This window comes from Zalophus californianus, chromosome 3, assembly GCF_009762305.2.
Source record: "Zalophus californianus isolate mZalCal1 chromosome 3, mZalCal1.pri.v2, whole genome shotgun sequence".
NCBI lineage: Eukaryota > Metazoa > Chordata > Mammalia > Carnivora > Otariidae > Zalophus > Zalophus californianus.
The window spans coordinates 142,562,881-142,575,667 of record NC_045597.1 but is presented as its reverse complement, the minus strand read 5'-3'; the positions used below and the strand labels follow the sequence as shown (position 1 = coordinate 142,575,667).

At 33.8% G+C, this 12,787-nt stretch overlaps 1 protein-coding gene across 2 annotated transcripts in view; it reads left to right on the top strand.

The window, feature by feature from the left end:
- CWC22 (CWC22 spliceosome associated protein homolog) overlaps positions 1-12,787 on the top strand; it is a 66,626-nt gene that overhangs the window by 22,033 nt on the left and 31,806 nt on the right. For both annotated transcript variants that reach the window (XM_027590742.2, XM_027590743.2), the window contains exons 3-8: positions 1,137-1,207; positions 2,646-2,756; positions 5,318-5,563; positions 8,754-8,882; positions 9,820-9,988; positions 10,412-10,465. In XM_027590742.2, the coding sequence (XP_027446543.1) occupies positions 1,137-1,207; positions 2,646-2,756; positions 5,318-5,563; positions 8,754-8,882; positions 9,820-9,988; positions 10,412-10,465 (780 nt within the window). The remainder of the gene's footprint in view (positions 1-1,136; positions 1,208-2,645; positions 2,757-5,317; positions 5,564-8,753; positions 8,883-9,819; positions 9,989-10,411; positions 10,466-12,787) is intronic.

Sequence of the window (12,787 nt, the reverse complement as noted above, 5' to 3'; positions counted from 1 at the left end):
TACTTAGGTTAGTTAAAATTATTTTAGTCCTTAAAAAAAAAGGCTGGTCAATGTGAATGTTCATCAGTGATATAAAAAATTTACCTATTTACAGAGATAAATATTTTGGCTTTTTAACTGTATTTGGATTTTTAAATTAAGATTTGTTCTCCAACTGGATAGTTCATATCTCTGTCTCTGTGACATTTCTTTTCAGTTTCATGTTACAGTGGAGTTATTTATTTGTATGTCTTGTTATTTTTCAAAGGATTTGGTATAGGAGCTCTCTCTCACGAATCATGTTTTTCAAATCTGTAGAGTCTAACATAGTGCCATACATATCAGACATTCACACAATGTTTCCTGAAAGTGAAAATGAATTTTTATAAATATATTAGAGTCAGTTTCTTCTAGCTGTTTATTTTATCCAGATTTAAAGATGACAGAGAGAGGCACAGTGAGACAGGGAACACAAGCAGGGGGAGTGGCAGAGGGAGAGGGAGAAGCAGGCTTCCTGCGGAGCAGGGAGCCTGAGGCAGGGCTCGATCCCAGGACCCTGGGATCCCGACCCGAGCCGAAAGCAGACACTTAACGACTGAGCCACCTACGCACCCATTTTAGTAACCTGAACTGCAGTGGTTTTTATAAGACCAAGTAGATCCAGGAAGATAAGTGCAGTATTATAAGACTTTGATATAACCACAGGAGTGAACTCTTCTTGCTAGAAGATCTCTGGCCCTTAGTCATGTTTCTCACCAAGAAAAAGCTTTGCTCTTGTTTTTTACCAAGAGAAGGTGTTTATAAAAATGATGTTCTATATATTTAAAACTTAATACATAGGAATAAAATATCAACTAAGTGGCATCGAAAATTTGAGAATTATTTTCTTCTACCTTGAATTTTTTTTGGTTGAAAAAAGTATGTGGTCCATAGTGAAAACAGATTATCTGCCACAGATACTCACCTTGGAGGGCCTGAAAATTTTGTTTTATCTTATATACTGTTTAGACAACATGAATTATTCTTATGATTAAAAAAAAGTTTTGAAATAATTTGTAAAGCACTTCTAATTTTCTGAGATACATATTTCATTTTCTGTGTGTTTTATCATAATTTTTTAAATAACCCCTCCCCCTCTTTTTTTTTCCCTTTGAAAGCATTCTTCTTCTGGTCATGACAGAAGGGAAAACTATAATTCCTATCAGAGGACCTCCTCTCCAGAAGACAGGTAAATAATTTTATGTGCTTCTAAAATTTAAATTTTTTGTAATAAGTTTTAAAAAATTATTTAGCTCTTAGTTTCTTCATTTTAGGATGAACAGTTTCTTTTAGATGGTTTTACAATATTACTTGAATAAGCTTGAGGACAAATTCTTGAATGACTGTTCTAGGAGTTTCTAGTAAATCTAGATTTTATCTAATTTTGGAGGTGAGAATAATTTCAGTATGTCAAATACTACATAAAAGTTTTATAAAATGAAATGAATATTGAATGAAACACTAAATGAAAGTTTATAAAATGGAAAACTGAGTTGAAATCACCTTATTTTGAAGTGCTGCTTTTATTGTTACTACTATCCTTTACATAGCTCTTAGTAGATTTTAGAATACGTTTATATATATGTATTATATCTTATAATTGTGTTAAGATGAAAGATCTAGAAATACTACTGTTAGTGTTCATCAGGCATTCATAGTAGTACTTGTTATTTCACTTAGTGAGCCATGTCCATTAAAAATAATTTATGAAGAGAGAAGCATCCTCTGAACTTCCTTTCAGTGGTCTCATCTGTTCCTTGCCCCATATGTACTTTCTTCTTATTTCACTCTGTTGTCTCTAAAATCTTTTGTTTCATGGACATTGAATTAATTGTAATGGTTTGCAACTACTTAGTACCTTTCATCAAAGTAAGCTAGAGAAAAGAAAATGTTACTAATGAAGTCATAGGAGAAAAATACATTTATAATAGTGTGCTATATTAGAAAAAATTTGGTAAACCCACACAATTCAAACCCGCAACTGTTCAAAAGGTTAACTGTATGTAAAATATGAATTACTATATATATTACTATGTATATTTATTATGTGTGTATGTATTTAATTTCTCTTAAGGTTCTCTGACTTTATTAATATTTAACGGTCAAATGGCAGATCTTATTACTGTCATCCTTGTTTGCTAGTAATTTCAATCCTTTCTCACGGCTATTCAGTAAAGCAGGTTCAAGAATAATAGCTAATGTTTTTTGGATGTCTCTTGGAATGAGTTAAACTGCTCTTTATGGAGGCCAACCAATGACATTGGTCTCATTTGTTCAATGCTTTAATAAAATGTGCCAACTAGGCAAAAGGAGTCATTTGCAGGGTGGGCTTTTTTCATGCCAACTATATATGATATCCAGATATCTATCTTTTACTTAAGACAGTGTGAATCAAGATAACAGGTTTGGTTACGTGAACTCCAGTAGTTGTTTTGTACACAAGCTGAAAGCTTTTATAATCAAGACTAAATAAATGGTGTCAACAAAATAAGCTGTTTGTTAAAAAGTTCAGTAAGACATCGTTCAGTCATAGAGTTGCTTTAGCATTACCGATATATGATTTTCCTAGGTATTTATAACATGTAGTTTTCATCTTATAACTTTCTTTTTCTTATTTAATGTGTTAGATATGCAGAACAAGAAAGATCCCCTCGGGATAGAGATCACTTTGATTACAGCAGGTCAGACTATGAGCATTCAAGAAGAGGGCGTTCTTATGATAGTAGCATGGAGTCACGGTTAGTATTGGAAATTTTAACTATAGAAAAATCATATTTGTTTAAATTTTCTTTATGCTTCATAAAAAAAACAATAGTAATAGCTAGCATTACATGGATGTTCTTAGGTGCCAGGCTTTCTAATAAGGATTTCATGTAATTAACTCCTTATTGCAGTAAATATATGAAGTAGACACTATTGTGTGTTTTATAGATGAAGAAACTGAGGCAAAGAGGATTTAAGTCATGTGTTTGTGTTTTAGAAGCATGTCAGTGGGAGGTCCAGGTCTGTCTGACATTGAGCCTAAGCTCTTATTCATTACATGGTACTGTACTGCATGAAGACTTGGCAGTGTGAGTTTTTGAGATTCCTTACTGAATGAAAGTCGTTTATATTATATGACAGTGATCAAAATATACTTTCCTGCATGATTGCACTGGGACAGTGAGAATGAAGTTACCAGTCTAGTTTTTACCTAATATAAATTATTGTTAATTGAGCCTTGGAGAATTTGACTACCCACCCTATTAGTCGTCTAGTTTCAAAAACTTGTCTACCGTATTTTATTGTTCACAAAGGTCTGTATCCTTTTGATGTCTCCCTCATATTACCCACTCCGTGACTATCAAGACTATACCCCCACCAAAATTTTGATGACACTCCTGTGCAGTTTGGAGCTAATCACATTATTTGACATCTGCAGCCTAAGTTTCCTTCTCACTGCTTAGTTTCTAATATATACCCAAAACTAAAATGTCAGATTAAATTAACTTCCAAAAGCCAGGCTCATCTGCTGTCACCGTAATGACCCCTTGGGAGAACCAACTACTGCCACCATAATTGGTGAGCTAAGCATTCTGCACTTTTTCTCAAATACTGTTAAAATTCTTAAAAAATAGTATTTTTTTCACAATTTGCCAAAAAAAAAAAAATGAAGTGGGTTTGAAGTTATTATGTAACTTACCTGAGGTTGCAGTTGCCCATCTGGTAGACAATGAAAATGGGATTTGAACTCAATTTTGACTCCAAAGCCCGTGTTTTCTTCCATAATCTCTGACTGTATTACTCCATTGTAACTGTGTTTGATCCAGTGTGTGTACATAAGTCTCATTTGATTCATACAGTCACACTGTGAAGTATGCAAGCTGTGTATTATGTAGCAAATACAAGCTAACAGTATGAAAGCATTGGAAGAGAAATATTTCTATTTAGACTTGAAGAAGACTCTATTACTTCTACACTCTAAAGGAACAGTGAAATTCTAAAGATGCAATTTTATCAGCCAGCTAGCAGTCTCACCTAGTGTTTCTCAGAAGAATCCTAACCAATGCCAGTAAATCCCTGCTGTAGCTACTCTCTTAGAACATAGTACACTCACAGTAAGAAGCAACTCAGTTGCAAATCACTGCCTAGATTACAGTGCACCTGCCTTTGTGACTAATTGGGGTATCTATTTAGAACCACTTTTTTTCTGTTCACTCTGTCTTTGCGTGTACAGTGGTATACTTCAGTTTCAAAACATCTCCTCTGAATCTACCTGGCTAGGTGACCCTCCCTCTTTTTGTAAGTTGTATTACTATATATTAAGACAGACCATCTCAAATACATCCCCCCTAGATCTAGCTGAAATCTGTCAAGCAGTTTCCTGGTAATCGTGATAAATGACACTTGTTTTTATTTACTATATTCATTTAACTAATGGTTGCAAAAGCATGAGCAGAATGATCTAAATTTCCAAGGTAGTATAGGTAAAAAAAACAACTAAGTGAACAGACTCCTCTAAAAAAGCAGGAATTTACTCTTCCCATTAGTTCTTGATAGTTTCAGAGAATAAGACCTTGATTGTTTTAAAAATGTTAGCTTAAGAAAAGATACCTACAGTAGTCGGGAAGAGTTATAGCTGGAAAATAGTTGATTTTTTTTCACATTGTCTCAAATAACCAGATGTTTTTGATATTCTGAGGTTTTAAATGTCAGTTCTATCAAGAAATAATTCCAAATGTTACAGTTTTTTAGGACATTTTTATTCCTAAATTGCCATTATTGGAGATAAACTCTGATTTCTTCTTTATACAGTATATTGTGTACATCGCGGGCTAAATTGTCTTCTTAAAACACTATTTTCATGTCACTATCACATTCAGAAACTATTAGTGATTCTCCATCAACTCCATTATATAAAACTTAGTCTTTTGCTTGTCTTTTAAGATTTCATAGTCTGACTCAATCTTATCTTTCCAACTACCATTATACATGATTCTTTATTGTTTCCTGACAATACTACTTATTAGCTTGAACACTCCTGCTCTCTTTTTCAGTAGTTACTCTATTCTCCACTAGTTGCGGAATGCCCTCCTTCCTCCTCCACCTTCCCACCCTTGCCCCAGTATAAATTCTGTCAAGCTTTGAAGCCCTAGTTTAAGTTACATTTTCTCTATGAAGCACTTCCTCATCATTCCAGACCAGTTTCCCTTGTCTGAATTCGTGGCCTGCAAATGGTCTTGTTCATTTGGTATGCAGCTCATTTAAGAATGTAATTTATATTGCCTTTTCTCCATTAAAAAATTTTTTAATATTACAGAAGTAGGGACCGAGAAAAACGCAGAGAAAGAGAAAGAGATATGGATCGTAAAAGGTCTCGGAAATCCCCATCTCCTGGGAGAAGAAGCCCAGAACCATCAGTAACCCAGAGTTCCTCTGCTCAGGATGAACCTACTGCAAAGAAGAAGAAAGATGAGTTGGATCCTCTTCTTACTCGCACCGGTGGAGCATATATTCCTCCTGCAAAGCTCAGGATGATGCAAGAGCAGATCACAGACAAAAACAGGCATGTCAATATCACTGAGTATACAATATCGTTGAAAAAAAGTCAACTATGGTCTAATTAACATTGGCTATTGAGAGTTTACATTATTAGTCCACAATGGTAGAGACCTCAAATTAGATTTCTCCTCTTTACTCCATAAGCTTCCTTGGAGCTCTGCTTACTATTTTCCCTGACATTAGCTCAGCTTCTTTATTTTTTTACATGAATAAATAAAAAGGGTTTGAAGAAAGATTTTTTATTTTTACTATTTTCAAACTATTCCTTTTTTAGTTGTATGCATACCTATTAGTAGTGTCCATTTCTTCATAGATAATCAAGAGAATTATTGATATTTTAGAACTAAAATCCATCTTTCCAGTTGTACCAAACCACGAGTTGGCAAACTTTTTCTGTAAAAGACCAAATATTTTAGGCTTGTGCAGTGTTCTATGTCTGTTGCAGCTACTCAGCTCTGCTGTAGTAGTGAATACGGCCATAGGTAATATGTAAACAAATGAGTGTGGCTATGTTCCAGTGAAGCTTTCTTTACAAAAATGGGCTGTAGGCTGCATTTGAGTCATGGATGTAGTTTGCCAACGCCTATACTAATCTATGAAATGAAGTTGACTATGAAATGAAGTTGAATCTTATCTACTCCATAGTTTTCTTAGACCTTACCATCTTAGACTGTAATTTTTTGCTAAGGCAAACAATCAAAATTCATTGATGAACACTCACCCTCAAAATACCTTCACTTCCTTTTCAAAATAATTGAGATGAGAGGAGCTATATATGAAAGTATCGCTAAGTTTTCAGGACCTTTTTCTCTAGCGGAATGAGAGGATAATTACAAAAAGTATGGTCCAAGATTGAAATGGTCACTCAGTTGCCAGTTAGGTAATAAAAAGATTGGGATAGAAGGTAGCTACACTTTAAGAAAAACAGATTTCCAGGTGAGCCATGAAGGAGTATTCCCACATCTTTCATAGGTATTTTAATGGCAACTTGAAAGTACTTGAGACCCTTAGATAAATGAAATCTAAATTTACTTCATGAATTAGCTTGAAGTATAAATGTCATTTATATAAAGTATAAATATTTGAAATAAAATTTTTAAAATTTATGAGCTAGCAAGGGACATTAGATGACATTAAATTTAAAACTAATTAGTAAGTTTCTCTGTATGTGTAATATTCCAGTACGTGGTAGTGATGCCTGCAGTGTTACGTTTAGAAGGGATTTGGAGATGGCTTCTGTGGTGAGCAGGAGCTTCAGGAGCACGTAGGCCTTCTGCTCCCCGCTCTCTAGAGGAGGCAGCAGTGGTGGGTTTAGTGAGAGTCGTTGTCTCCAATCCAGTCCAAAGCTATCTTGATTATAGACAGAAACATTGTTGTGAAGCCAAGTCTTACTTCTTTATATATAAAGTGGGTGGAGAAGAGTCCCCAGTATATGTAATTTTACATAGATTTCTGGAAGATAATTTTATATACAGTTTAAATCTGCTCATGGGCTGTAAAGGGGACAAGGAGAAGTAGAAGTCTCTTAAGAGAAGTCTATAGACTTTACTTTGAGTAGATACTAAGTCGGGGGAATTACGGGCTTCTCAATCAGGAAATACAAGTGTGCTTGGTTATAGTTTTTGTTTGTGTGTTTGTTTGTTTGTTTTACCGAAGTTTAATAGGACAGAATGTGATTATGTATGAGCACTCTTATTAATTAGGCTAGTTTTAAAGCCATTGATCTTGTTTCTCAAATAGTAGCATACCAAAGGGTTGGGGTTGGGGGCCATTGGAAATGTTACACCACCTCAAATGCAGCCATTTAGGGAATACATGATCTATAGGGAATTAAAAAACAATATAATTTAACTGCAAGTCAGTCTGCTTTTTGTCCTTACTGTCTGCTGAGGACAATGTCAGTGATAAAATACTCTTCCCCACCAGGGTAGACTGCTGTCACCACCTCTCCCTTGGCATACCACTCCAGAACAGGGACCCTTAACCTACAGACCTTCCAGAGGTCCATAGGTAGAATCTAGGCAGTCCATGAATGTAAATGGAAAGAAAAACTTGCATCTTTATTTTTACTTATGTCTAACTAAAATTTCGCATTTCTTTCTCTCAGGAATATAGGCAGGAGACCATAGTATTAACAAAGTATTTGCTGCAAATATCTTAAGATATTACTCAGTGGCTGTGCTGCTTGGAAATTAAAGAAGTTATTAGGCCTACCACCACTTCTTGTTATTTAATGAAGCACAAAGAATTCTATATCAAACTTTTTTTTCTTTTCATGCTTTGAAAACTATTTAAATATGATTGGTATCCTTTGTAATCCTATATATTTATATGTATTATTCCAAGAAACCCTTCAGCTTCACCAGACTGCCAGAGAAGTATAAGGAAGGAAGATGAAAAAGATAAGACTTTCTGCAGCTGAAATCATATTCCACAGAGAAATAAATATAAAAAGCATAGAATTATAGAACTTTAAAAGACCTTAGTTGTCACCAAGTTCAACCTAAACAAACCCAGTTAGGCTAAAGTATTTGCCTAAGGTCTAAGTTAAAAAACAAGTAATACAGATGTGGGACTACTGCCTAAATGCAGAGATGTTCTTTAAAATACAACAGTCTTTCAGCCCCATGATTTCATATGACTTTTCCTTTTCCTGTATTTATCACTATTTCTTTACAGTTTAAAATACTTAATTTTGTTTTCCTTATGCTTTTATAAGAAAGGATGTAATAAAAATCTCCCTTTGTATGGCTTATACTTGGGTATTTCATATTATAATTTAAAATTTTTTAAAGTTGTCATTTTAAAATATTTTCTTTAAAGACAATTTTAACTAAACAAAGTATAATAATATAAAATAAGTATGTATTGAATCTAATAAAGGAATGTTATAATTTCCAATATGCATGGACATAAGAACAAAACATTATCCTTATATATCCTTATATAATTTTATTATGTTATTAAAGAGAAGTGATCTGTAGTTGAGCATATGTACAGAACATCAAATGTAGATTTAGGTATTTAGGTATTTAGTAAAATATATAGTCATATATTTTACTGCACTTTGAGGTCATTTTGTGAAAATAATGTTAAAAACAGAAGAACTCCAAGTATTTTTTATGTTATTATAATCTGCAGTTATTGTAATTGTTGATTAAGTTTTCATCTTTATTAAAATCAATTCTTTTTAGCTTAGCATACCAGAGGATGAGCTGGGAGGCCCTAAAGAAGTCAATCAATGGTCTTATCAACAAAGTCAACATTTCTAATATAGGTATTATTATTCAAGAACTTCTTCAAGAAAACATAGTTAGAGGAAGGTAAGCATCAGCTATTTTATTTATAGTATTTCATAGCAATTTTTCAAATGAACATAATATCTACATGGACAATAATCATTGATTTATTGTGCTACTTCAGTAGTAGTTGAGAATAATTATTTAAAATGCATTTCTTGTAAAAATGTAAGCTATTAACAAGTAACTTGTACTTCACCATTAGAAATTGTTGCAGAGTTTTGCTTTTTGAGAAGGTTTGATGTCACATACTGATTTTTGTGCAGACATTTGTTTACTGAATACTTCCAATAATTTAAACCCATAAGAAATAATGAACATTTTATTTATATATAATTTTAATTTCTAATGAAAGTAAAGTGAGAATGTAAAAGAAATGAGAAAGATCAGTGATAAATCTTAGAAAAGCAGAAGAGAATGACAGTCATTTTTGTGTACTTTTAATTGGTTGTGATTTTAAAAAAAGGATCAGGAAATAGAAATATTTTATATTCTATTTTTTATTTTGAAATCTAAGGGATGTTTTCTTGTGTCATTTCACATGACCCTGATTTATCATCTCCAAAACATTGGTGAGGGGGCGTATAAAGTAAGATATAACATGTTGTGGGGATATAGAAAGTTGACCAAGAGGCAGCTTCTGTCCTCAAAAGTAGGTAGGTAGAGCTCTCCCATTTTAGTCAGAAAGCACCAGAGGCTATATGGGTTGCTTATGATCTCACAATTTATAAGCTGCGTTTTCTTTTCTCATTTTCTACTCTGTTGATTCAGTTGTCAAAGTTCAACCTGATAACTATTAAGATACTCTTTTACTGCCTTTTGGCAGTCCAATGATTATTTGTCATTAATTGCTAGAAATAACTTTGCATCTCTCCCCTTATCAAATGCATATAGAACCGTGCTCACTTCAAAATGAGTTGGAAGTGGAATCTTGTTGACTTTTTTTTTCGTTTTTAAACAGAGGCCTGCTGTCCAGATCCGTTTTGCAAGCGCAGAGTGCTTCTCCAATTTTCACCCATGTTTATGCAGCGTTAGTGGCAATTATCAACTCAAAATTTCCACAGATTGGAGAATTAATCCTCAAGAGGCTAATTCTTAATTTCCGAAAAGGCTATCGAAGAAATGATAAGGTATATATGATGGGCTTATAAGTCGACTGCCACATAGGGACAGTCAACTGAGCATGCTATATTTTATATATATACTAATAATCTAGTATCAACAGTGATAAGCAATGTTGATTGCAACATAGGAATTCTTTTTAAAAACTGCATTTCATGAGAACATTTTTTTGTTCCATTAAATATCTCTGGCCACTAGTGATGAGCTACAAAACTGATGGCTATAACTTATGTAGAATTATAATTATTTAACCAGGAATGGCACTATTTCGCATGTAATAGTTTTTAATCTTGTAGCTTTCTTATATTATAAAAATTATCCTTATGTGCTACATATTTTAAATAGAGTGTGTAAATAAGCTATAGATTTAGTAGTTAAATGAAAATGGTTTTAGTTTATAGATTAAAATTGTCTCTACCTTCACTTTTCAGCAACTCTGTCTTACTGCTTCAAAATTTGTGGCACATCTTATTAACCAAAATGTGGTAAGTAATTCTCAAAATTTGGTACCATTCACTGGCATTAGATATCACATGCTTGATGCCACTTCACTGACATATCTCTATCTTTGTTTTGCCTTATACTCTTTCAGAAAAGTATGTTGGATGATATTTTAGTTTTAAAATGTAATAAATGTGTTTAATATTCTTAAATATAAAAAGAAACCTAGAACAACTATTTTATCAAATTAATCTGACTCTTAATACTATACATAGTTATTCAACTACAAATTGTTCCTTCAAAGAATGTAATTTAATCATATTTATGAGACAATAAAGTTGATAGTTCTTCCACTCTTTTCTCCTGTACCTGTTGTTCATGAGAATGTAATACTGATATTCTATAAAAAAAATAGTCTTTTCAACAACATGGTATATAGTCACATATTCTTAGAATCAGTTTATAGGGGTGCCTGGGTGGCTCAGTAAATTAAACATCTCCCTTCAGCTCAGGTCATGATCTCAGGGTCCTGAGATCAAGCCCCGCATCTGGCTCCCTGCTCAGCAGGGAGCCTGCTTCTACCCCCCACTCCCGCTCATAATCTCTCTCACTCTCTCTGTCAAATACATAAATAAAATCTTAAAAAAAAAAGAATCAGTTTATAAAATATAAATGAAGTAATTTTAATCTGTTTTAATTGCAAGTAATTTTGTTCAGGTTTTGTGCTTATTTTGTATTCATCCATTCATCTATTTCAGAGGGGTTTTTTTTATATTTGAGAGTTTTGAGTTAGCTTCTATTTAAACTTAAAAATAATAGAATTGCTCTTATTCATACTCAGAGGTTTCCTTTAGATGTATATTATGTTTAATTATATAAGGAAGAATTTTGAAGTCACATTTGATCTTATTTATCACCATTAATATTTTGATTCTTTCCTACATAAAATTCTTTCCCATGTTCATTTTTTTTTTTTAAAGATTTATTGATTTATTTATTTATTTGACAGAGAGAGAGAGAGACACAGCGAGACAGGAAACACAAGCAGGGGGAGTGGGAGAGGGAGAAGCAGGCTTCCTGCAGAGCAGGAAGCCCAATGTGGGACTCAATCCCAGGAACCTGGGATCATGACCTGAGCCGAAGGAAGATGCTTAACAACTGAGCCACCCAGGCATCCCCATCTTCATTCTTAAAAACCCATTAGATATTAACCTAATGAGTTAAATTATTACAATGGTAACTTGCTTTTTAAGACCATGGAGACTTAATTTCATGTATCTATGTGAAAGCACAGAAAGTAAGTTTTAGTTTTTGAATGTATATTCATTTATATTGAAAATATTTTTGTCATTACCACAAACCAGTTAAAAGGTTAAATATTTTAGATCTTCCAACTGTGGTACAGGGCAATATTTTCTTTTTCTTTTTTTCCATTGGTTTATTTATTTATGTATTTATTAAATTTTATTTTATTATGTCAATCACCATACATTACATCATCAGTTTTTGATGTAGTGTTCCATGATTCATTGTGTATAACACCCAGTTCTCCATTCAATACGTGCCTTCTTTAATACCCATCACCAGGCTATCCCATCCCCCACCACCCTCCCCTCTAGAACCCTCAGTTTGTTTCTCAGAGTCCATAATCTCTCATGGTTTGTCTCCTCCGATTTCCCCTGCTTCATTTTACCCTTCCCCTACTATCTTTTTTTTTAACATATAATATATTATTTGTTTCAGAGGTACAGATCTGTAATTCATCAGTCTTACACAATTCACAGCACTCACCATAGCACATACCTCCACAATGTCTGTCTATCACCCAGCCACCCCATGCCTCCCACCCCCCACCACTCCAGCAACCCTCAGTTTGTTTCCTGAGATTAAGAATTCCTCATATCAGTGAGATCATATGATACATGTCTTTCTCTGATTGACTTATTTCACTTAGAATAATACCCTCTAGTTCCATCCACATCATTGCAAATGGCAAGATTTCGGGTTTTTTGATGGATGGGTAATATTCCATTGTATATCTATACCACATCTTCTTTATCCATTCATCTGTTGATGGACATCCTGGCTCTTTCCATAGTTTGGCTGTTGTGGACATTGCTGCTATAAACATTGGGGTGCATGTAACCCTTCAGATCACTACATTTGTATCTGTGGGGTAAATACCCAGTAGTGCAATTACTGGGTCGTATGGTAGCTCTACTTTCAACTTTTTGGGGAACCTCCATACTGTTTTCCAGAGTGGCTGCACCAGCTTGCATTCCCACCAACAGTGTAGGAGGGTTCCCCTTTCTCCGCATCCTTGCCAAAATCTGTCGTTTCCTGACTTTTTAATTTTAGCCATTCTG